The sequence below is a fragment of the Pelmatolapia mariae genome, linkage group LG7 (genome assembly GCF_036321145.2).
Source record: "Pelmatolapia mariae isolate MD_Pm_ZW linkage group LG7, Pm_UMD_F_2, whole genome shotgun sequence".
NCBI lineage: Eukaryota > Metazoa > Chordata > Actinopteri > Cichliformes > Cichlidae > Pelmatolapia > Pelmatolapia mariae.
The window spans coordinates 29,912,515-29,937,979 of NC_086233.1; the positions used below are offsets into that span (position 1 = coordinate 29,912,515).

General features: G+C 38.7%; 1 protein-coding gene across 1 annotated transcript; it reads left to right on the plus strand.

Annotated features, from left to right (window-relative positions):
• The first annotated feature begins 1,324 nt into the window (after positions 1-1,324).
• On the plus strand, positions 1,325-21,738 carry slc26a1 (solute carrier family 26 member 1). Its single transcript, XM_063480818.1, has 8 exons — positions 1,325-1,452; positions 14,596-15,079; positions 15,167-15,373; positions 16,985-17,231; positions 17,331-17,562; positions 17,902-18,085; positions 18,559-18,846; positions 18,946-21,738. The coding sequence occupies exons 2-8, from the start codon at positions 14,672-14,674 to the stop codon at positions 19,525-19,527; spliced, it is 2,148 nt and encodes a 715-aa protein (XP_063336888.1). The 5' UTR covers positions 1,325-1,452; positions 14,596-14,671; the 3' UTR covers positions 19,528-21,738.
• Positions 21,739-25,465: the final 3,727 nt, after the last annotated feature.

Here is a 25,465-nt window from a genome sequence, read left to right on the forward strand (position 1 = left end):
ACTCATCTTTGGAAAAGAGAGTTTATTACAGAGAAATGGCTCTTTCCAAAATAAAAGCTATACTATACGCTTCTTCTGGGATATACTCTCAGCAGCATATTAAACATATCAGGTCCCCATAAGGAGAATCATGTGCTAACGGCTGTCTAAATGACTCGGGTAAAGTTTGTAGCATGCGTGCTTGTTGTTTTTGTCTGCTTCCACTTGTCTTTGCACTAGGATGATGGCGGCGTAAATGTGCAGCCATATTCGTTGTGTTCCCACTAGTGCTGTCAGCGTTAATCTCGTTAAAATGACATTAACGCCATAAGGCGGTAAATCTCCGTTAACGAGTTACCGCGGATCGTCCGTGCGTGGGGCTGGGTGGCACATCCGACATACTGTTTTACTTTTGTCCATGACGCGCTTACCATCAGGGTCATGCTTCACATGAAAACCAAGATAGTTCCAAACGCCAGATCTGAATGAGGGTGGGGGAGGTTCAATTTCGGTAGCGTTGAGGCAGTTGCCATGTTGCAACGAGCTTAGCTTCTGTCTTGCTAGCTTGCGCTGCGCTCAGTGGATCTGCACTCGACAGTGCAGCCTAGGCGGAGTAGTCGAACGCAGATCCACTGAGCGCTCAACACAGACAGCGTCGTCAGAAGTTGATAAAGTAAATAAAAAATTTTGTATTGTTCGATACATACAAAAGCACTGTATCGAACGGTTCAATATCGATACGAGTATTGTTGCACCCCTAGTATATACAGTTACTATTGTTTTAATAATAAGGTCGTTGTCACCTGCTTTCACCTGCTGTTCAAACCTGCTGTTATTGAAGGAAAGCAATTAGAGAGAAGGGAGCTAAAACAGCTTGTTTCACATAGTGAATTACACTAATCACAACACTAAGCTCTTAAAGCAGGAAATGAGCATAATTCTGCCCCTTTTCCAGATGATCATGAGAGGCACAGAATATTTTTATCTGTTATTTAAAAGACATCATTAAGAGTTTAATTAATTACAGTGTAAATATGAGCTGTGTTTATGAGCTGAATACGAAAGAACAGCATTTGTTTGTTCCCTTATGATAATACTGGAATATGATGAAATTTTATACTCAAAATACATCATCTTTACAAATATGCACACACAGACACACACGCACTAGCAGGAGCTTAGTTACCATGGTTTCCATCATCCACAGACAACGGTTCCCCTCTCTCACTCCCTCCTCCTCTCACATTCTCTCCCCATCCCCCCGCCAGACTCTTCTCCACAGACAAGAGGTATAGGGGCTGCTGCTCCCATCATGCTTTGCAGTAGGAAGCAGGAAGAAGCCAGACATTGTCAGCAAGCAGCAAAGTGGACGACAGTACAGAGGAAAACAGACTGATAGTGAACGAGGAGGCAGGACTGAGGGAGTTATGGCCGGTGTTGCCTTCAGGACACATTCAAGCTCTTTCGCTCTAGGTAAGTCCTGCCTCACTTTGCTTGTGTTTAACCAAGACTGCGTCCGAAAATCATGATGAAGCATGTAGATGGTGGAGCAGGCTTGCAGACATATGCATGCTGCCGGTGGATTTAAAGGGGCAGTGCAGTAATCCTTTCAGATGGAAAAAGATAAGGGTCTTTTTTTCTTCCTTTACTGAAAGAGACAAGCAAATGCTACAAGACTGAAGAAACTGTCACTTCAAAGACGAGTCCAATATCAACAGTGCAACAGTGACTGAGTGAAGATAAAGAAGCAAATTGCCACATCTCACTGACAAATATGCCATTCAGTCTAGCATATAATGCATTGAGGGACACACCCACACACTTGCACACACAGAGAGACACAGTGTCCTTTACTGTGAATTTCAGCCCTATTTATTATCCCTTGCAGACTTATTTAGATAACAGCAACAAGCAGGTAACAAACAATCTGTGCCAAAATTTGCATGTTTGTCCCTCAGGAACAATTAATCTGAGAAAAAAAAAAAAAAAAAAAAAAAGCTACAGAATTTTAAAAAGTTTGACATATTCCAATTATGTTATCATTGCACTGTTTTACTGGCGAATTTCAACTGCCTGTTACATTTCTGAGGTCTTACTCTTGAAGGTTTTGACTATAACTACGTCAAGTTTAGAGTTTTAAAAACTTCTTCAGAGCTCCTTTGTTGTTAAAACAACATATAAATACTATGATTTAGCCACCTCTCATTCACACCCCTGAGGGAGGGAGGACGTAATCGGTCATGTTTGTTTGTCTGTATGTCTGTTTGTTAGCAGTCTAGTGTGCTCAGTTTTTAAGATATGTTCAAATTTTGTCAGTAACAGCTCAAGCTGATTTAATTTTGGTGAAACCAAACAAGGTCACACCAAATGTGAAAATCAGTAAAAACATTATATTACCCACAGTGTTTTTATTCATTGTCTTCAAATTTAATGACAATATACTAGGCCGTGGATGACATGAATAGCCTGACGGGCTAAGCATTTGACCTTGAACTTCATTGTTAGTGGACAAGGTCAAAGTTCACCTAGACAAAAAAATCGAGTAATCTATCACAAATATGGAGCGAGCATGTACAGCATGGAGAGAGCAACTCGGCTCCAATCACAGAGGTAAAGATAATAAAATACAACAATTTGGTATGTAATGCTTCAAAGTCATAGGTCATAGGTCAGACAGCAGCGTGTTGTAATAAAAACAGACTAACGTCAGCATGTTGTAATAAAAACATCATAAACATCACTGTTTTAGTATAACTCTTGCCCTTCCGGGAGGGGCGGTGTGCACTCACAGTGCTCTTGTGTCATTTTGTTTAGCTAAAGTAATGGGAAATAAGTGCAAGGATTCTTCTAAAGGGCAAAATTACACGGAAATACAGTACAATATCCAAAAACAGAGTTTGTACATTGCTAACAAACTTGAAAGTCAGTATTTGGTTTGACCATCTTTATTCTTTAAACACAGCCTGAACCCTCTTTGGCAAGCTTTCTTGTAATTTCTTTAAGTCGTCTTCAGGAAAATTTCTCCAGGCTTTACAGCTTTTTATTTAATATTGACTGCCTTTTGTTCTGTTCTCTGTCAGCATGATCCCAAACTGCCTCAGTAATGTTGAGGTCCAGGCTGTGGGGAGGGAAGGCCAATCCATGCCTGTTTTTACTGCCTGTTTTTAGTGCGCTGGGAGTGTGTTTGGGATGATGCTCATGCAGAAAAATGAACCTGTTATCAATCAGATACTTGGTTTTGCATGATGGATCAAAATTTGACTCGAGTTTTCTACATGCAGCCCCAAACTATGTCAGAGCCTCTGCTGTGTTTTATAGGATGCTCTAAAATACAATGGTACCTCTGTGGTACCTCTTATCTGACTTCCTTCACTTTATGAGTTGAAAAAAAAAAAAACATTCAAATTTGGATCATCACAAAGTCATCACTTTATAAGACCTGTTACCACTGATTTTTAGCATCAACAGATGCACTTCTCAGGCTGTGTGGCCAGTAGGAGCAGATCTACTGTGGTGGCATGTGCCACCCTAAAGTAATCTCTAGCCATCCCTAGTGCCACCCTGGTTTTGCATATGGCAGTGTTGTTTATTAAAGTAAGCTAGCACATTGAGCTTAGCTGCAATTAACATTGAATAGAAATTCTATAACTGAAAATATTACATAATGTTACCCCCACCCCCCATTAAAAATGGTTCAGCCCATAGCATTTGAAACTGCTTTATTTCTTGTTTACATATATTTCTGTTGCACTCTTGAAATGCCATGGTGAGTGTTATGCACTAATAAATCAAAAATGGGGGTTTAGAAGTTTTGTGAAAAATAGGTACATTTGTTCATGACAGTGCAGATATTTGAAATTTTGTGTACATTTGAGCATTTAACAATTTGATTATTTCCAAAAAATTAATAAAAAATAAATAAAAAAGACAAAAAGCCCCAAAAGAGTGAAACTTAGACTTCTAGTTAGACTTGTATTTCTAACTGATCCACCTCATGTTGTGTAGCTTTCTTGATTTTATTCTTATTGGACTACATGCTAATTTATTATATAGATTATACAGTACACAAAATCAAAATTAACTTTTTTATGTAACCGAGTGTCTAATTATCTGGGCTGAAACCAATAAGAAAATTACAGACTATATTTATATAAAAACTGTGTATACTTGCTCTATTTGATGTATTTTAACCATAAATAGTACATACTACAGAAGTAACACCTGCATACGTGTGAAGAAATTGCTTTGATTTTGCCACCCCATCTGATTTCCATGCCACCCTAAGAAAATTTCTCTAGATCCGCCCCGGTGTCCAGTCTTTTTTCTTGTTTCTTAAGGTCATAAATTTCAGATACTGTTCATCTGCTATAGATACAGTGGCTTGCAAAAGTATTCGGCCCCCTTGAACTTTTCCACATTTTGTCACATTACAGCCACAAACATGAATCAATTTTATTGGAATTCCACGTGAAAGACCAATACAAAGTGGTGTACACGTGAGAAGTGGAACGAAAATCATACATGATTCCAAACATTTTTTACAAATAAATAACTGAAAAGTGGGGTGTGCGTAATTATTCAGCCCCCTGAGTCAATACTTTGTAGAACCACCTTTTGCTGCAATTACAGCTGCCAGTCTTTTAGGGTATGTCTCTACCAGCTTTGCACATCTAGAGACTGAAATCCTTGCCCATTCTTCTTTGCAAAACAGCTCCAGCTCAGCCAGATTAGATGGACAGCGTTTGTGAACAGCAGTTTTCAGATCTTGCCACAGATTCTCGATGGGATTTAGATCTGGACTTTGACTGGGCCATTCTAACACATGGATATGTTTTGTTTTAAACCATTCCATTGTTGCCCTGGCTTTATGTTTAGGGTCGTTGTCCTGCTGGAAGGTGAACCTCCGCCCCAGTCTCAAGTCTTTTGCAGACTCCAAGAGGTTTTCTTCCAAGATTGCCCTGTATTTGGCTCCATCCATCTTCCCATCAACTCTGACCAGCTTCCCTGTCCCTGCTGAAGAGAAGCACCCCCAGAGCATGATGCTGCCACCACCATATTTGACACTGGGGATGGTGTGTTCAGAGTGATGTGCAGTGTTAGTTTTCTGCCACACATAGCGTTTTGCATTTTGGCCAAAAAGTTCCATTTTGGTCTCATCTGACCAGAGCACCTTCTTCCACATGTTTGCTGTGTCCCCCACATGGCTTGTGGCAAACTGCAAACTGGACTTCTTATGGTTTTCTGTTAACAATGGCTTTCTTCTTGCCACTCTTCCATAAAGGCCAACTGCAGTGCAGTGCACGACTAATAGTTGTCCTATGGACAGATTCCCCCACCTGAGCTGTAGATCTCTGCAGCTCGTCCAGAGTCACCATGGGCCTCTTGGCTGCATTTCTGATCAGCGCTCTCCTTGTTCGGCCTGTGAGTTTAGGTGGACGGCCTTGTCTTGGTAGGTTTACAGTTGTGCCATACTCCTTTCATTTCTAAATGATCACTTGAACAGTGCTCCGTGGGATGTTCAAGGCTTGGGAAATCTTTTTGTAGCCTAAGCCTGCTTTAAATTTCTCAATAACTTTATCCCTGACCTGTCTGGTGTGTTCTTTGGACTTCATGGTGTTGTTGCTCCCAATATTCTCTTAGACAACCTCTGAGGCCGTCACAGAGCAGCTGTATTTGTACTGACATTAGATTACACACAGGTGCACTCTATTTAGTCATTAGCACTCATCAGGCAATGTCTATGGGCAACTGACTGCACTCAGACCAAAGGGGGCTGAATAATTACGCACACCCCACTTTTCAGTTATTTATTTGTAAAAAATGTTTGGAATCATGTATGATTTTCATTCCACTTCTTACGTGTACACCACTTTGTATTGGTCTTTCACGTGGAATTCCAATAAAATTGATTTATGTTTGTGGCTGTAATGTGACAAAATGTGGGAAAGTTCAAGGGGGCCGAATACTTTTGCAAGCCACTGTAGTTTTAGGCCTGCCACTTTCTTTGGCATTATTTGGAGATTGAACAAAAAGAAAAGTGACCAAATTGTAACAAATTGTTTGTAACAAAGTTCCTAAAGATACAATTTAAAATTGATTCTTTTTATGTGTAGAAACAACACTGGTTCGACTCAGGTGTGTTTTTTAAGTTTGAATGATTCATAGGTCAGTGATAAGTAGCTTAACAAAAATCTGTTTCCTCTGAAAATTACCGGTGCAAAGATTGGATTGAAAGTCAGTGAAAAAGCAACCAATGTTTAAAGAAGAACTTTGAAGGACCTTCAGAAAGCCTTCTCACGACCATTTTTAAAAATCACAAGAAAGTCTGGCTCCTTGGAAGCAAAATATAAAGAAATGAAGGGTTGCTCAAGAAGAGTTGTTTTTGGGTTTTTTTGCACAGCACTGTAATTGTCATGACACATACGTTTCATGTTGATCCAGTGGTTCGATGGTAAATGGTCTGTATTTGTATACCGCTTTACTTAGTCCCTATGGACCCCAAAGCGCTTTACGCTACAATCAGTCATCCACCCATTCACACACACATTCACACACTGGTGATGGCAAGCTACATTGTAGCCATAGCTGCCCTGGGGCGCACTGACAGGCGATTGATAGCACTAGGTCCTGTACAGCTACATTTGGACATTTAACATTTATTGGATGCCAATTTATTCCTGTGGAATTCTGTGAATTTCATGTAGTCAATGCATGAAGGCTCTGTTACCCTTGGCTTAACTCTCTCATAATTAATTTATTATTATTATTAGTAGTAGTATTTTTCAAATAACCAATCCATGCACGCCACCAGGTATTCTGGAATCATCAAATAACCTGACGGTCATGTCTTTGAACAGCTTTAAACCTAGAATCTTTTTACTATGAGATGACAGACTGATGATTTGTTTTATTGGTTTACTTATGTAACTAATATAAGTACACTATCAGTTTCATAAGGTTACTTAGTGTTTTCTTTATTCTACTCTCTCCTAGCTTACTCCATGGTAAAGTGCTTTTACCAATTGCTTTTCCCCACATTATCGTTTTTCTCATTAACGATATCCTCGGGTTTGTTCAGTCCACATTTATATTGAAATTCTTCTTTCAAAATAGGCTTAATAGTTTTGGCCCCTCATGCCCTGCCAAGCATTTATCTTCATATTAGAAACCCTGGGTCACAGCTGCAACAGAAACAGCAAAACATCCCTGGAGGCTGTTTGGATGTTGAATTTAGCTATGTGACAAAGTGTGGCTATTAAATCTCGTAAACTCGTAATTCTTTTCGTGTAGTATCTTATCGAAATGGTCTTATTAGCAGTATGTCATGTTCAGCTTTCTGTTTTGTCTACCCAATTGTATCGAGGTAAACAGTCCTACATTAATGTAAAAAAATAGTTTTCACAGCCCTTTGAAAATAAATATCCATCCCGTCCTTCAGTAGCTTGCAGAACCATCTTTAGCAGCAATGGCTATGTAATGCTTATAAAGTCTGACTTTTAGGAATTTTGGTCCACTCTTCTTTACAAAGTTACTTAAGGTTATTGAGGTTTTCAGGCATAGCTCTCTTGAGGTCCTGCCACAGCATTAGACTGACCTATTGCACCATCTTGATTCTTTTAGTTTTTATCCATTCTGTTGAAGATTTACTACTATACTTGGTATCATTGTCCTGTCGCATGACTCTGTTTCGGCCAAGTTGTAGGTGTCGGACAGATAGCCTCACATTTGACTCTTGAATACTTTGGTATAGAGAGGAGTTCATGGCCCACTCAATTACTGGATGGTCCCCTGGTCCTGTGGTTGCAAAACATCCCCATCACCGTTCCACCATTGTGCTTATATGAGGTATTTGTACTGCTTTGATCTGGTGCAACTTTGCAAATCTAAGCCATGCTACTATGTTCTTTTTAGAGAAGGGACTTTCTCTTAGCAAAACAACCCAACTAACCATGCTTTTTCAGTCTTTTTTAAATTGTGCTGTCATTTAAAATACTAACGAAAGCTTGCAGAGTCTGAAATGTAGCTTTTGGGTTTTTGGGGTTTTTTTTGGGCAATTTCTGTGATTGCACCTTGAGGTAGATTTGCTGGGACATCCACTCCTGGGAAGACTGGCAACTATTTTGAATGTTTTCCACCTGTGAGTTGTCTTTCTCACGTGGCATCATGTTTAGACACACCCGAATGTCTGTGTAAGTATGGGTCATTAATTGCCAGTATTCCCCTTTTCATACTCCCAAGAGACATACTGCAACTGAACGCTCGTACTGCCAAACTCACACTCACAATCAGTTAATCAATTGATCGATTAGTCAAGGTCCTATGAAGACATTATTTTTCCCAATACTCTATATAATGCTTTTCTACTCTGAGAACTCAAATCACTTTTTACTACAATCAACGTTCAACCATTCATACAGAACTTCTGTGCCATCAAACACCTTCTGTCATATTCAGACTCTGTATCTTGTCCATGGAAACTAGCCAGTAGTCGAACCATTAATTTGATCAGAAGATGGCATTTCTACCAGCTGAGACCAAGCAAAAGAGACAGGCATCAATGACAATTGATACTGTGATTATCTGATTAGGTCAGAAACATCATTTAGAGCAGGACCGGGCTGGCTTGGCTAAATGCACGGCAGCATTAAGACTTGAGCAGCTTAAATATTGGACCTAAATATTGGACCTAAATTTTCACACATCCACCAAGTGGATGTGTGAAAAGGCATCAGGAGAGCCGTTAGCTGATGTGCGATAACGCTGAGATCAGTTGGTGTCCCAGGATTGTGATTGAGTTTATTTAATAAATGCTTAATGCCACAATTGCAGATTCTGTACAATGCAATTCACCAATGTTTCATAAACATCTCACATGCAAATGCTTATTGGAATGAGCTGCTAATATAAAACAGATTAAGCTGAATATAACAACTGCTCATCCACACGACCTCACACTTCACAGTGCACTGCCTTGGAATACAGTGATGAAGTATGAAGTGGAACAGCTGCATAGCTGTTAAAAAATGCTGGTTTAACCTGTTAAAGTGTAATAAGCTCAGTGCAAAGATACCAGGACTGTTTTCCTGATCTTTCAGAAAGATTTTAACCAGAGTAACCAAGTAATTTCATTTCAGCCTGGAGCAACTCTCACAGTCCCCCATCAGGCGAGATCATCTTTAAAAAGCTACTGATTCAATCAGTAACACAGCTACTGAGTCAGTATAGGTACTTCAGTTTGTAAAGGGTTGATGTTTCACAGTTTCTCTGCAATATTCAGTCTTTACACTAAAAACGAAAGCTTTCAGTGTCCATGCGCACTACTGTTAAATGTTATGTTGGCACATTTTGACTGCTGAATTTGTTTTTCCACCTCCAAGGTGCCTCTTTGGTTTTGCTTTTACAGCTTTCGCGAAGCAGGTAACGCCTTGTAAAACAGTATGTATATGTTTATTTTCATCAAGATCTCTGACAAATGTAGGCAAAGCGTTGCCTTCCCTTCTCTAGTGACAGGGATTCACAATCGCTGTTAGAAGATTTACACGCTAATGAAGCAATTTGACACCTGCAGCTGCCTATGAGACGAAAAAAACACATGTAAATTGGTTAATAAGATACTAATGCCTTTTTATCCGGAAGCACAAATACCATATTTATTGTAAATCCTAATTAAATGTGCTTTGATGAAAAAAATAAATAACAAAAAATACTACCATGTCAGATTTTGCTTTATATTACACAATACTGAATTATTTTTAAATGATTATATGTGTGTGTATTAAGAACTTTAATCAATTACCGAACCTTGTACCTTATAAAATAGCTGATATAACCTCAGATTAGATTAAGATGCTAATTCATTAATACACTATTGGTGCAATGTTACTCATTCTGTGTGTGCTTTGTGTTTTTTAATCCAGTCATATAGGAACAAATCATTGTTTAAATCATTATGCAAAGACCACTTAACTCACAGGTAACATGAGTTTATTTTAAGGAAAGCTGTTTCCCAACAGCAATTCTCTGCTTGTCACACCTCAGGTTTGGTTTATCTTCTGTTTGCCTTGTAATCCACTCTGTCTACAAGGTATATTTAAATACTATGAATATGTTGACACAGAGTCTAGGTCCATTTTAACATTGCAAACACAATCACGGCCCGAGCCATCCAACAGAGTGGATAAACACTGTGATCCAGTAAAAAATTGACTCAATTTAACCTCTTGCCAACAAACACACTTGCATATAAATACAAGACCCACCCACTCCCAGCTATCAACCCAGTAGGGAGGGGGAACAAAGCGCTGCTCTTATCTCACCATATACATTCAGCTCTCACATCGACTGGTCTGACTGCTTGCATGACATGTGAGATTTGAGGACAGGAAGAGAAAAATACACTCAGAGTTGACTTAAATATGACACAGTGAAGACGGCTGTTTGTAGTTGTGCCAGTGACTCTACAGGTGAGTGCATTATTATATTTCACTGACTGGAACTTTTCTATGAATTTGGATTTGGACGTAGAGGAAGTTTTGGCTTTGAAAGTTGAGTTTGTGTTTCACTGGGAAGCACAGTTCGAAGTTGTTCTTTATAGTGAGAGTAGTTAGTCTGCAGGGAACAGGTGTCTGTGTTATTTCAGGAGTATTTGTAATTATTTATTCCCCATTTGCAAAGGTTTTGAACACCACAGAGAAAGGTGTTTTATTTAGTTCCACCCATTTCAGATTAGAGATGTTTCAGAGGTATTAATGATAAATTACACCTACTGTGCTAAGCTGGCATGGTTGTGTGACATTTTAGCTTACTCATTGTTTTTCTCTCTAGATGTTATCCTCGCTGTCGTCTTTGACATCACATCTGTGTGAAACAATTCTGCAGCCTGACTTAAACGTGTGTAATGACTTGCAAAAATGCCGGTTCTCTGACTTGAAGTTAGCTTCAACACAAATTGCCTGCAGAAGGACTATTGGCTTTGGAAGACATGAGATTTAGTACTCATTATGTGGAATGCCACATTTTCTATCTGTGTACTTTAGGCCACTGCAATACTATGAAATTTTCTGCGTATGCACATAATATGCAGACCTGTCATAATTTAATCACTTTTTGTGGTATACACGGTCAACCCTGTCATAAATTTTTATTTTGAGATTAAATGACAGCTGGGATGGACTTCAAGGTGAATTCTAAGCAGCTGAAAAGTGCTTTCATCACATGATTAAAGGCAGAAAACATTGATTAGAAACGGCTGACTGTCACACCTTTAATCAGTTGGTTTCGGTGCTTTTCGGGGCTGACACTGAACTAAATTAACTAAATTTGTTTGGGTCCTCAGTGTGAGTCCTATTCCTCAAAGCAGTTAATCTTTACAGATTGTATCTGCTGGCGGGGGTGAGCTACCAAGCAAACAGCAAGGCAGCTCTTGACTTCTTTTTATGTGTTTTTCGTCAATGAGAAGGGTCACAATTTATCTCCTGTCACTTCTATCAGTTAGAAACTTCAGGTGAGATTTATGATACCCACATGAACATAGACTTGTTTGTTGCTTCAAAGGAGCCGATTCTGTGCTGCCTGAACAGTTTTTGATCTCAAAACAAAACTACCCAGAGACAGCGAGTTTAATAAAAAGCAACATAAAAGTTAAATATGAGCAAAACTAATCAGAAACAAAAACAGCAAATATATAAAAGATAAACAATTCCTATCAAGCCATTGACTACATAACAGCCAGCGCTGCCACAGGAAGTCTACAGTAAATCACAGCACATGCCAGCGTTCTGATGGCACAGACAGATTACATGTCACTTGTTTTTTTATGGTTTCTGAGACATGTTATCTTAGCTGCAGCGCTGCTGCTACTGAAAACAATTAGCCTTGTAAAAAAAAAAAAGACTTCTGCCCTCCTGTATTGTTGAACACCAGGAATGTGCTGACCACGTGATAAGTTAATATCTATATATAAATTATACTCGGTGAAACTGTAATGGCTTTTAAAAGCTAGTTGAACATTATGTGTTTACAAGCGACAAAGCTCTGATAATCTCCCCTAGATATATTAAAGCCTTCAAATTTAGGACAAAAAAGTTTTTAAAAAATTAGAGGTTTGGTTAATTTAACACTTCAGTAAATAGTATTGAGGCTTCATTCCAATAAATGTTAAAACGTATGCAGTCAAAATGCTGAGTAACTAATAAGCCTCAGAGCCGATCCTGATCCTGATGACATTGAAGGAGGAAAAATCAAACATAGAGTGGCCTACCAATACACCTAGCTCAAAAAACCCTGTCCTCCACATAGTCCTCATTTATGAAATAGCTAGCTATAGCATCACCTGGATAGATAGTGGATAATTTTTTCTTATTAAAAAAAAAATAAAATTCATCCCTGTAACCAAAAACAGTACTTGAAGCATTTTTTTGTTTAATTTTACTTATTTTGAGTTAGTTATTGTATGTGGTGTAATAGTTAGCCCATCAACCACCTCATGACCGTCTGTGCTTTGGGACAAATATGTTGCTATGCTACATTTAGACACTTTTGACCCAGTTTCAGTACAACTTGAAAACCTATGACAAATTTTAGAGTTAGAGTTCATGTACTAAAGCGTAGCATGTATAGTGTTTCATGCCTACTTTAAGCTAGGTGATAATAAAAAGAATCTAGCAAGCTCATACTGACAATTTCAATTTTATTTTCATCATGGCTAGTTTTAGCATGCTAAACAGAGCAAAACACAAGTTCTGCAGGCATTTGGACTGCATGTTTGTGCAGTTGTTCTCACAGCAAGACGTTTCCTGGTTCTGTGCTGAGATTGCATATTTGCCCTTAAGGTTTCCTCTCACAGTCCAAAGAAATGTATGCTAGCTTAATTAGTGATTCTAAATTGGCAGTAGATGTGAGGTAGAAAAGTGCTTGAAGTGTATCGAATATGGTTAAAATATTGCTTAAATGACCTGATGATGTAAGTGCTGTTGCATATTTCATTCATATTTGTTGAAACATTTTACTCAAGAAATGTGTCAAAACACATTTGGATTAATTGTCTGGGAATCTCACATATTTGGAGGCTATAAAATATATTGCGATATGGATAAGTAATACATGATAGCCGTAAGATTAGGCTTTGTCCTTTGAATCCCTGAAACAATTTTCATGGTAATAGTTTTGAATAAATTTCACTAAAAATACCAAACATTAACTCAGTGTGGCACTAGGTCAAAATATGAAATTCACCACAGTCATTAGGTTTCATCTACTGGGAGCTGTAATGGTTTGCACATAAGTGAATCCATCCACTAAACTATTGGAATGTTCAGATATGACAAAGTAAACTCAAATGAATGCAAGCTTCCAACTAGACAAACCTTAGTTTTCTCATTCATTTTCTTAACCTCTTACTCAATTTAGGGTTGCATGTGGGGCTGGAGCCTTTTCTAGCTGTTATTGGGGGGGAAGGCACTACTGGATAGGTCTATCCATCACATGGGCATTCCTTTCCATTTATATTTCTCTTTTCCAAAACCAGCACCAGGGATCATTTTATAACGACTGCAGTCATGTTTTGTTCTGTGCTTATATGGCCATTGTCAGTAATTTCCCATCACTTTGGTCTTCAGTAACCTTGTCCCCACTCAACCCCAGCATAGCCACAATAAAAGACTGCAGGGGTATAAGATAAGCTATGTTTCACTTGTGCCTTACATATCACAATTTAACCTTGTCCATATTGTATTTAAATCTTTAATGACAGGATCTGTGTGTGTGTGTGTGTGTGTGTGTGTGTGTGTGTGTGTGTGTGTGTGTGTGTGTGTGTGTGTGTGTGTGTATGGTATGTTCGCTTCTAGACAGTGAGGAAGTTTAACTTAATGGCACATCTTGTCATTGCTTTTCAATGGAGCTAATTAACCCTTGCCCTGTTGTTAGTTTATTTACAAAGAAAGATAGTGTTCAGTTAATTCATAACCCCGAGTGGACGTTCTCACACAGAGTTCTGAATCAGCAGTTTAAAGGACGTGGAAGAATGCACAAAGAAAAAACATCAGCAAAATTACACTATGTCATCACAAAAACTAGGGACCGCTACAGAGAACAGCATTTGCATGTCATGAGAACTGTGACTTAAGGAATCCATAAAAGATGGAGTGCATTTGTTGTTTGGTCCAAGCTGAACTTTTGGATGAAAATGGTTTAAATGGACCATCCTGACAGCCGTCAACAAATTTGTTAGACCTCAAAGATACAAACAATGCACTCAAGTAGGAATCACTGAATATTGTGGCGATCGTGGCTCAAGAGTTGGCAGTTCGTCTTGTAATTGGAAGGTTGCCGGTTCGAGCCCCGGCTTGGACAGTCTCAGTTGCTGTGTCCTTGGGCAAGACACTTCACCTACCGCCTACTGGTGATGGCCAGAGGGGCCGATGGCGTGATATGGCAGCCTTGCTTCTGTCAGTCTGCCCCAGGGCAGCTGTGGCTACAACTGTAGCTTGCCTCCACCAGTGTGAGAGTGAATAAATAGTGGAATTGTAAAGCGCTTTGAGGGTCTTGAAAAGCGCTATATAAATGCAATCTATTATTATTATTATTATATAAAACTGTATTTGTCCCTCTCTTTTGCAGGAGCACAGCTGACCACTTCATCGTCCACCCTTCCCTTTTCCTTACACTGTGCTCCCTCCTCTTCCTCTCTGAGACCATGGAGGAAGCTGCCAACATCACAGAAACCCCACCAGCTGTACCAGTTCTCTTGGAGCGACAAGTTCGCCAGCAAAAGCCTGCAGTGTCAGTCCTTAAATCAAAGCTTAAGCAAGCTGTAACTTGCTCTGTGCCCAGAATCCGATCCACCCTGTCGGGGTTCTTCCCTGTGATGCGCTGGTTGCCTAAATACAACGTTAAAGAGTATGTCTGGGGTGATGTGATGTCTGGGATGATTGTAGGTATCATCTTGGTACCACAGGCCATTGCTTACTGCCTGCTGGCAGGGGTGGAGCCCATCTATGGCCTATACACCTCGTTTTATGCTAACATCATCTACTTCCTCATGGGGACATCCAGGCATGTGTCTGTAGGCATCTTCAGCCTCATGAGCCTCATGATTGGACAGGTAATAAATCAGAATCTGGTCAATCTCCCACGTGCATGTTAAGCATGCAGCTAAAGATTTTATGTTGTCATTTTCTTTTTTCTACAGGTGGTGGATAGGGAGGTGTTCCGGGCAGGTTTTGACCTCAATGAGGACTCAGCAGTGTCTAATATTGATGTCCTTAATGATACAGTGGGCATAAACCTCACAGTCACTAAAGTTCACACTGTGGAGTTAATGGGTATGCAGTGTGGGAAGGAGTGTTACGCCATCAGCATTGCTGTTGCTGTTACATTCCTGGCCGGTGTCTACCAGGTAAAGAACACAATTGTTTTTCTGTGTATTCTGTTTTTCAAGCACCTTTGTTGGCAAGATGCACACACTGATACAGTGCTATGAAAAAGTGTTGGCCCTCTTCCTGTTTTCTTAGTTTTTTGCAGATTTGTTGCAGTTTCATGTTTCTGATCATCAAACATATTTTATTATTATACAAAGATAACCAGAGTAAATACAAAAATGTAGTTTTATAAACGTTGATTTCATTTAATAAAGAGAAAAAAAGTTATTAAAATCTATCTTACTCTGTGCAAAACAGTAATTGCACCCTAAACCTAATAACTGGTTTTGCAGTTCTTTGCAGCAAGAACTGCAATCAACCATTTGTGATAACAGACAATGAGTCTTTCACATCACTGTGGAAGAATTTGGCCTACTCTTCTTTGCAAAATCATTTTAAATCAGCCACATTGGGGGTTTTGATCATGAATAACCGATTTAAACCTAGTTAAGCATCTCGATCTGATTTAAGTCTAGGCTACTCCAAAACTTCATTTTGTCCTTTTTGAGCCATTCAGAGGTGGACTTGCTGGTGTGTTTTGGATTATTGTTCTGCCGCATAACCCAAGTACCCTTGAGCTTCAGGGCACAAATTGATGGCCAGACATCTTCCATCAGAATTTTCTGGTAGAGAAGAGAATTCATTCAGTTCCATCAATTACAGCAAGTCACCCAGATCCTTAAGCAGCAAAGCAGCCCGAGATCATCATGTTTGTCTGTTCTTTGTTAAATGTTAGTTTTATGCCAGATGTAATGGGATTCAAACCTTCCAAAAAGTCCCCAAAGTCTTTGGGATGGTCAGGATGTTGTTTGATAATCAGAATCAGCTGACTGGCCGGTCGACCGCACGAGCAGCGACCCGGATAAGATGACCCTTTGCGCTCTTTTTGGTCACCAGTGGTTTTCACTGCCCATGGATGCCATTTTTACCCAGTCTCTTTCTTATTGTTGAATCATTTACACTGACATTAAGACATTATGACTTTGATTCTCAGCTGTTGATTTAAATGTATTTAAATTGTGGCATGATACATTTCATTTTTAGCTCTTTCAGCCTACTTCAGTTTGTCAGACAGGTTCTATTGAAGGTATTTTTTTTATTCTGCAGTTTTGTTAGTAACCAGGTCAGAGTGTAGCTACTGAAATTGAGCTTGGTTTTTCAAAAAATGGGCTCAATCACAGTTAATTCATGATTTAACAAGGGGGTAATTACTTTTTAACAAGGGAGCAATTACTTTTTCACACAATGTATGCAGCCTGGCCAAGTGTTTCATCTTACTACAGTGATAATGCTTTAATTAAAGATGGTAAAATAATACAGCACAGTTAGACGATGTGTTTCTGTGGAAGGGTCATTATTATGATGATGATCTCACAGCTATTGCATTAGAATTTTTCCAGTTTTCTGGTATTTATTATTTTCCTTTTTGGGCTTAAATTTCCACACATGTCAAACTGCACTTTGGTTTCTGTATGCTTCTAACCTGAACCTTTTTCACAAATCGATCAAAACACCTGCAAACACTTAACAAACCAGCATGTTTTGTCTTTTTACTCTCTCCATCCTCTACATCCTTGTCTCCTCGGCAGGTTTTGATGGCAGTGTTTCGACTGGGATTTGTCTCAGTTTACCTTTCGGCTCCCATGCTTGATGGCTTTGCCACCGGAGCGTCCTTCACCATCCTGACCGTGCAGGCTAAATACCTCCTGGGTCTAAAGATTCCACGTCACCAGGGCTATGGCACAGTAGTCGTTACCTGGGTCAACATCTTCTCTAACATTCACAAGACCAACCTGTGTGACCTCATCACTAGTGCCATCTGTATCTCAATATTAGGTCAGTCACGTTTTGATACGTCACTCAATATAATGTAACCTGGAAAAATAAAATTTTCTTTAACATGGATTTTTATTTCACAATACATTTTTATTTCAGTGGCAGCAAAAGAGATTCAGGAACGCTATAAGGATCGTCTGAAGATGCCTCTACCCACTGAGCTTGTAGTAGTGGCCGGAGCTACACTGGCCAGTCATTTTGGAGAGCTGAACAGCCGTTATGGCTCTAGCGTTTCTGGTCACATCCCCACAGGGTTCATGCCTCCCCAGCTGCCCGGCTTTAGTCTGATGTCCCGTGTGGTGCTGGATGCCATTCCTTTGGCAGTCATTAGGTAAAGTAAAACCAGTTTAACAGCAGGTTGACTTTGGAGGAACTTGTGCCTCTATCAGTAGCCACATTATTGTCTGGACGGGATGCATGACTTTGAGTTTTGACTGGGCTTTCCTTTCAAAACACACATAACTAGGGTCATTTCCGCCTCTATTGTTTGCATTTTTTTTAAAAAGGAAAGTGGTATGGGAAGTTAGATTGTTCAAACTGCTGAACTTTCTAAAAAGCCTTCTTGATCCGTTAAATCCTGTTTGATAAGTTACTAGAAAACATGCTCACCTCAGGTGAGATGAATTTGCAAACTTAAATATTCACCAAAAATATTATTTTTGTCTTGTAGTTTTGCCTTCACGGTGTCTTTGTCTGAAATGTTTGCTAAGAAACATGGCTACACCGTTCGTCCCAACCAGGAGATGCTGGCTATCGGCTTCTGTAATATCATTCCCTCCTTCTTCCACTCATTCACCACCAGTGCAGCACTGGCAAAAACAATGGTGAAGGACTCAACTGGCTGCAAGACACAGGTAAATTTCTTCTTTGACCTGAAAGAATACTCTAAAATCTCTCACTTGAAGATCTTGGAAAAAAGTGTTCTCACTACATTTAGTTGTGAAATTGCTGGTGAAAGCAAGTGACGTACTAAAAATGCCTTGGGGAATACCCTCTGAGTTGTAAGTCATCACTGGTGACAACCCTAACCCTAACCTAAACTGACTTTTTTGCAAAAAATGTGAATGTTTTTTTGATGTATGTCAATTAGATCATTTTCTTTTTTTTGCTGATTGCCAAGACTTAGTCTGATTATCCAGGGTTAGGTTCATCACTGGTGACAGCTTAGACCTCCACGTTATTATCCTGCTCAAACTTTCCTGTGAGAGAAAACATTTTCTTGTAACCTGTCCTGACGTCAAGTGTCCAGTATTAGTATTTATGTGGTAATTTGATTTCTTCATAACCTTAACTATCAGCTCTGTCTGTCTTCCACCATCTCCACCAGGTATCAAGTCTGATCAGTGCCCTGGTAGTCCTCCTTGTCCTCCTCTTCTTTGCACCTTTCTTCCAAGCTCTCCAGAAATGCGTGCTTGCTTGTATCATAATTGTTAGCCTTCGGGGGGCACTGAGAAAGTTCAGGGATGTTCCGGCTAAGTGGCGTGCGAGCCGAAATGACGCCATCGTTTGGCTGGTTGCCATGTCAGCCACGGCTCTGATCAGTGTGGAGCTGGGCCTCCTTGTAGGAATAATCTTTTCCATGATCTGCTTCATCTTTAGGACTCAAAATCCAAAGGTAAGCAAATAAGGTCATTTTAAATGAAGCTTATACTAATAATTGGAAAATGATTCAAGTAATTTTGAATAATCTCAACACTCTGGGGTTTGATGTCAGGTCTCCCTCCTGGGCCGGGTTGATGACTCCGATTTTTACGAGGACTTGGAAGAGTATAAGAACCTTGTGGCACCATCTCGGGTTCAGATTTTTCGCTTCCAGGCTCCTTTGTACTACGCCAATAAGGAGACTTTTCTCAAGTCTCTCTACAAAGCTGTCGGAGTCGAACCCTTCTTGGAGCTGACCAAAAGGAAAAAGGCAGAGAAGAAGGCCAAAGATGCATCTGCGAAGCAGGCCAAGGCGAACGGAGAGAAAAACAATGGAGATGTTGTAGTGAGACTGGTCCAAAGAGAACTGGAGTTCCACACAATAGTTTTAGACTGTTCTGCAATCCCTTTCATAGATTCAGCAGGCTTGGCTGCTTTTCTAGGGCTGGTCAAGGAATATAAAGGGATTGGTGTGAGTGTACTCCTTGCCTGTTGTAACACCTCACTCATTGATACCCTGCAGAAGGGAAAATTGTTTGGTAAGAATGACGAAGACATGGGCAGCCTTCTGTTTCACACAGTTCACGCTGCTGTTGTCCATGCTAACAGGGCAGCTGCAGCCGCAGAGAGCAGGTCAGAGGACTCTGAGGTGTAGGTGAGCCAGAGGAGAAAGAGAAAAGAGAAAATATGTGCCCGGTTCGTTCCTCTGTTTGATTTCCCACTGGTATTGTGAAAAAATGCTTAGGCAGTATCAGTTTGGGCATTAAATGCTTTTTTGTAACCCTTCTTTTTAGAAAACAGTGGAAAAGATATTTTTTAAGCTTTGTGCCTATTGAATTTGATCCAAAGCCTTCTGTTTCAAAGATATAAAGAAATGGATTCAAGTTGGCAATGAGTTACGCGAGCCAGAGCAAATGAACAATATGATGAAGACACATATCCACTAATAAACCAATGAGAGAGAAATGGCTTAAAATATAACAAATGTTCTGCTTTTAAAAGTAAAAAAAACAGTTAAGGTATGAAATCCGACTTTGCTACATGCATTTTTAAAATCCTTTTAAAGTGTACTTCATTACTTAATTTTTTCCAAGTAAGATGAAGAAAATTGTGAAATTAATGGTTCAAAAAGAGCTGCAGTAGGTGTTCTCAGTCAGTAGCAGTCAGTTTTGTTTTGTTCTGTCATGAAGTTTCCTCTTTGCAGGAAAAGGAAATGAGCTGGAGGAGTAGCGACACAAACAAACACATAGCTTTTAAACTTTTCAGTGCTAACGACTGAATATAGACTTTTGCAATTAGTGTTCAGACAACAGTTTTACATAGTCTAGAGTTAAGTGAACCTGAATGTTTTTCAGGAGCTACCCCTGAAAAAGCATTAGTGACATCAGTAAATAAGTTGTAATAGCAGAGTAAGCACTGATGAACTCTGAATCTCTGCATGCTTGCCTGTAGTGCATAACTGGATGGATGTTTGTTTGTTTTTATTTTATTTTTTTTTACCTTTTTTTTCATTCCCAAGCTAGTTTCCACTCAGTTTCTGACTAATGCTCTGTGTGCAGTTTAAATACAACACACATGTGCCACAATATGAAAGTATTGTTTATTGCAATGAAAGATAAGTCAGTTCAGTTTATATACCTTGAACCTCTTGGCCAAAGTCCGTAATGGCTTTAACCCGGGGTTGTAGAATCCAGATTTAGAGATTCATCTTAGTGCCAGCTATTACCTTGGACGTTAAATCATTCGTAAAAGGCTGGTTAAAGTTTTCCTGACACCAGGAAGGAAAGTTATACATGACACACGAGGACTATGTGCTTTTCTCACTATGAGCTAGGTGAGGGCTCATTACAACATGCTAGTACTATTGGACTGTTCCAATGGCCCAAATGGGGGAAAAAAGCATGGACAAAAATAGTAACATATGATTAAGATGTATATGGGGACTTTGCTCAGGTGAAAATTAAAACAAAAACTGGTGCTTTGAATCGACGGCAACAGGGTGATACCATAAACGTGGACTGATTCACTGCCATTGATTGTTAAATTCTGACTCTTGTATCTTTGCTAAACCACAATTTTTCTTGATCTCCTTAAATCTCTTGGGACCGAGTGTTTTATTTTAAAATTTAAAAAATAATAATAACTGAGACTACCTATATCAATAAAAAAATGATATGTTAGGCTCAAGTGTTGAAAAACTGTCACGGTAATATGATGCGGACATGAGACAACTGTAAATTTAGAAAATCATTATTTTCATACATTTATGTTGTCATCTACCATTTCTAAGATTTTTTTAAAAAAAAACTGGAATCGTGATAGTGACTTTTGTTTTTAGCAGGAGTTTCCTTGATTCTCCACTTAGAGACAGAGTTGACGTTCAACATCATCAAATGTTTTTTTAATGTTTAACACTTAAATTAAACTGTGTCTTTAGAGAAACACCTGTGGGTGTGATTTATTATCACAATTACTAATATTATTGTTAATTAAAATTGGTTAACAAACAAAAGAATGTCATATAAAGAGAGACTACTTATCATTTTGATAGAAAAACATGCATTCAACCTACAATGGCCAGTACTTTATACTTCGTAATTGAGAAACATTATTCTGAAATTGTTTCACATTATAAAAATGCAGCTTTTTGCAGATTGGTGTTTGTGAGAAGCTCTGCCTCTCTAACATGCTTCTGTTTAAACCCAATCATGTTACTGACCTGTTACAGAACACCCTTAATTGGAAAATATTCCTCCAGGTTTTTTTTTTTTCCTTTTTAATACTTTAGCACTTACTTTTCAACCCTTTTGTTGCCCCTGTCTTTTTTGAGATGTGTTGCTGCCATCAAATTCAAAATGAGGTAATATTTTTCATGAAATAGTAAAATGTCCCAGTTTAAACATTTGATATTTTTTCTATGTTCTACTGTGAATAAAGTATAGGATTTTGAGATTTAAAAAATCACTGTGTTTTACTTTTATTCACATTTTAACCACGTGCCACTTTTTTGGAAAATGGGGTTGTAGTCATAGTAAATTTTGACCTTTATGCATTCAGACACTTGTTTTCCATTTTTAAGCCTCATCTACGCTGTCTTTGTCTGGATAGTAAGATACATAACTATCCCGTCTCCTCTGCAAGGAGTAAGGAGACAGCTACAAAATTAAATAGATAAATAAAATTAAAATAAATAAAGATGAAAACTGGAAAAAATAGCTGCAAAAAACCAAAAATAACAGCATGAGAGAGAGGGAAGAAGACCCCACCATTGTATGTGCATATGCGTGAGCAGTAAGTAACTTTCTAGGACATATTTATGCGTATTGTTTCTGTCAGTTAACTCAGATTAGCAAACTGAGTCGGCCTCCAACGTTTGATAAATATATCGTTTTGAAGTCTCGTTGAGTATGTTATTTGTTCCATCTGATATATGCTTCAGGTCTGAGCCACTTTAACTGTGATACACTTGATTGCTTCAGTTAGAAATATTCCAAGACATTATTTAACTCTTGCATCACTGCGGGTAGCTCACCCGTCATCTTGTGATATAGCTGTATTAATGTTAGCTTCCCATGTGAAGCGTATTGCTCAAATTCATACCCCAAAATATCCTGTTAAGATAACTTTAGTTTGCTTCCCAGTTTGCAGTTTTATTAAAAACTCTTCCCCATTCCTTATATTTAAGTCTTTAGTTGAAGATACCAGTAGGAGTCTATGTAGGCTCTGTGATAGGGAATGTGAATTCCTCTTTTAGCTATTTAAAACACTTGAATAGCTTGTTGTAGGTAAGCTAGTACATACTCTGACAATCTTTTGATTTTCTTTGCATCAGTCCATCTCAAACTGACAATTGTATTTATTTATTTATTTTAATTGGGAAATTTTAGCTTAATTTTTTTAAAAGGCCCATCCATCCACTTTCAGGCCTTTTTTCTCCTTTGAAATCTGAGACAATATTTGAACATAAATACTTGTAAAGTCAAAAGCCTGAAAATTTCACTGGACTATTCAGAATATATAATTTGGGACCGGGTACATAAACAATGTATTGGAGGAATTAAAATATGGGAGGAAAAAAAAGTTTAAAGCATTCCTGTTCCATATTTGAGCATAACAAAGAAAACAAAATAGTTGTGTTTCACAATAATGCAAAATAAAATGGAGAAACTGGTTTAATATGACATTCTTAGTCACAGAAATGCAGAAAATATGCTATAGAAATAATCAAGTATGCTAATATGTATCACACTAGTTATTCTAATCTAATGTGTGAATGTGAGATTCGATGAATAGTGGAATTGTAAAGCGCTTTGAGGGTCTCGAAAAGCGCTATATAAATGCAATCCATTATTATTATTATTATTAATATTATTATTATTAATAAATAGAACAACATTGTGGAGTTTCCATGTAATTTCAGGTAGTATTTACAATGGAGTAAATACGTATATAAAATATAAAAGCATATATTTGAAAAGCATTTGATGTATGAAGATAAAATTTCACAGCAATCATTATATATATTTAAAAGCTGAACTATAAAATGTTTAGGTAAATTGGAGATGGTTAGCAAATTTCCCACTTGTGGGACTAATAAAGGTTTATCTTAACTGTCACACAGAAAGATGATTCGAGATGGAATGACTGTTTTGAGAGGGCACAATATATTTTATAAATGCAATATTTCTTAGTGCAGAAATTTGGGGTTTTGTCCTCTAGATTTTTAGGGAACTGTCAGTTCTTTCACCTGCACTCCCCTCAGGGGGACGCCTGAGAAAGGCGGAGCCTGTAGGGGCTCAGAGAGCTTTTTTAATAGTAAACCATTAGGTTTTGACACCAGGAGGTTTTGAGGCAGGTTAATGTTCCTCAGAGGTCTCAGAAAACACAGTGTCTGTTGTATATTTTTAATAAGACACTGTGTGTTGTGTGTCTATTTTTAGATGTGTGTGCAAAACAACTTGAAACTAGAGACTCTTTCCAGCTCCTCTACATTCATGTTCAGCTGCAGGTTGGCTCTCTGATTTCTCCTAGCTATCAGCTATTTAGTCTTTTTTTTGGTATGTATTATGAGAATAGACACTGAACTAGCTTTATTCTCAAAGAAACTCAGGCTACGTTTACATATATGCTGTAGACAGTGAAATATAATACAAACTACAGCATTAAAATGAAAAGTTCTTAAAATAAAAATTGACCGTTTCCAAAAATGCTGATCACTGCAGACACTTCTCTGTACAAACAGCCATTAGCTCATGAGGTAGTACACTCAAGGTTGTTATTTGCTTGCATAATGATCGTACTTTGAAATATTGATACTATGTCTCATAATAACACCGCAGCAGGTCTTCATCATACTGTTGCACACTCACACGTTCAAGTATATATGGGACATCCATCTTTTACTTATTAACTGTAAAGAAAGGAAGAGTAAGCAGTTTGTCTGCTTGTACATGTCAATGATTGAATAACTTTGAACCCCCTTGAACTCCCCCTCAAAGGAAAAGTTTGCATCGCCACAGTTTCCACACGCGAGGCCTTCGGAGTTAAAATGTGGCTAAATTTGGGTCAATTATAATCCCGACCTAACTAACAAGGTAGTATCGTAAAATACACATTATTTACATCACACTGACAGAATTTTAAAGTGGGAAAGTGGAAGATGTATGAATGCATTGCGATGTCAGAGGTCAGAGGAGAATGGCTACACTGCTTCAAGCTGATAAGGAAGTAACTATAAATTAAATAGCCACTCGTTACAATTAAGCTATGCAAAGAGCATCACTGAATGGAGAACCTGTTGAACCTTGAAGCAGATGAGTTACAGCAGCAGAAGCCCACACAGGTGCCACTCCTGTTAGCTAAGAGCAGAAACTGAAGCTACAATTCAAACAGGATCAACAAAATTGGACAACAAAAGACTGGAAAAATGTTGCCTGGTCTGATGAGTCTTGATTTGTCCTGTAGCATTTAGATAGTAGGGTGACAATTTGGTATAAACAACAACATCAATGCATGGCTCCAGCCTGCCTTGTATCAACTCTTCAGGCTGCTGGTGCTGTAATGGTGTGGAGGATATGTTTTTAAAACACTTTTGGTCCCTTAGTACCAACTCAGCATCATTTAAACACCACACCTGAGTATTGTTATTGACCATCTCCATCCCTTTATAAACACAGTGAGCCCATCTGCTGATGTGTCATGCAACAAGGAATGAGGATTTATGCTGATGATGTGAGGATGAGACATGACTTCTGACCAGGCAGTTCTCATCACGATGCCCCTGTATTTAACAAGAACATACTTTTCAAACTGCCAACTGACGTGAATCACTTACACTGTGAGCTTGATCTGTGGAGACTGTGAATAGAGAGAAATAGGCACAAAAACCGAGATTTAATCCACATTTTCCACTGAACTCTGCATCATAAATGAGAAGCATTTGAATCAATGCTGCCTACTACTGGTTTTTATGTGACCTGCAGCTTCCTCAGAAACCAAAATGAGCTAATCTTGCACCTCTCTTAAATCACATCAACCTGCTTTGATTTTTAAGCAACTGAAGCACAAAAACTCATAAACAACTGATTTCCCAG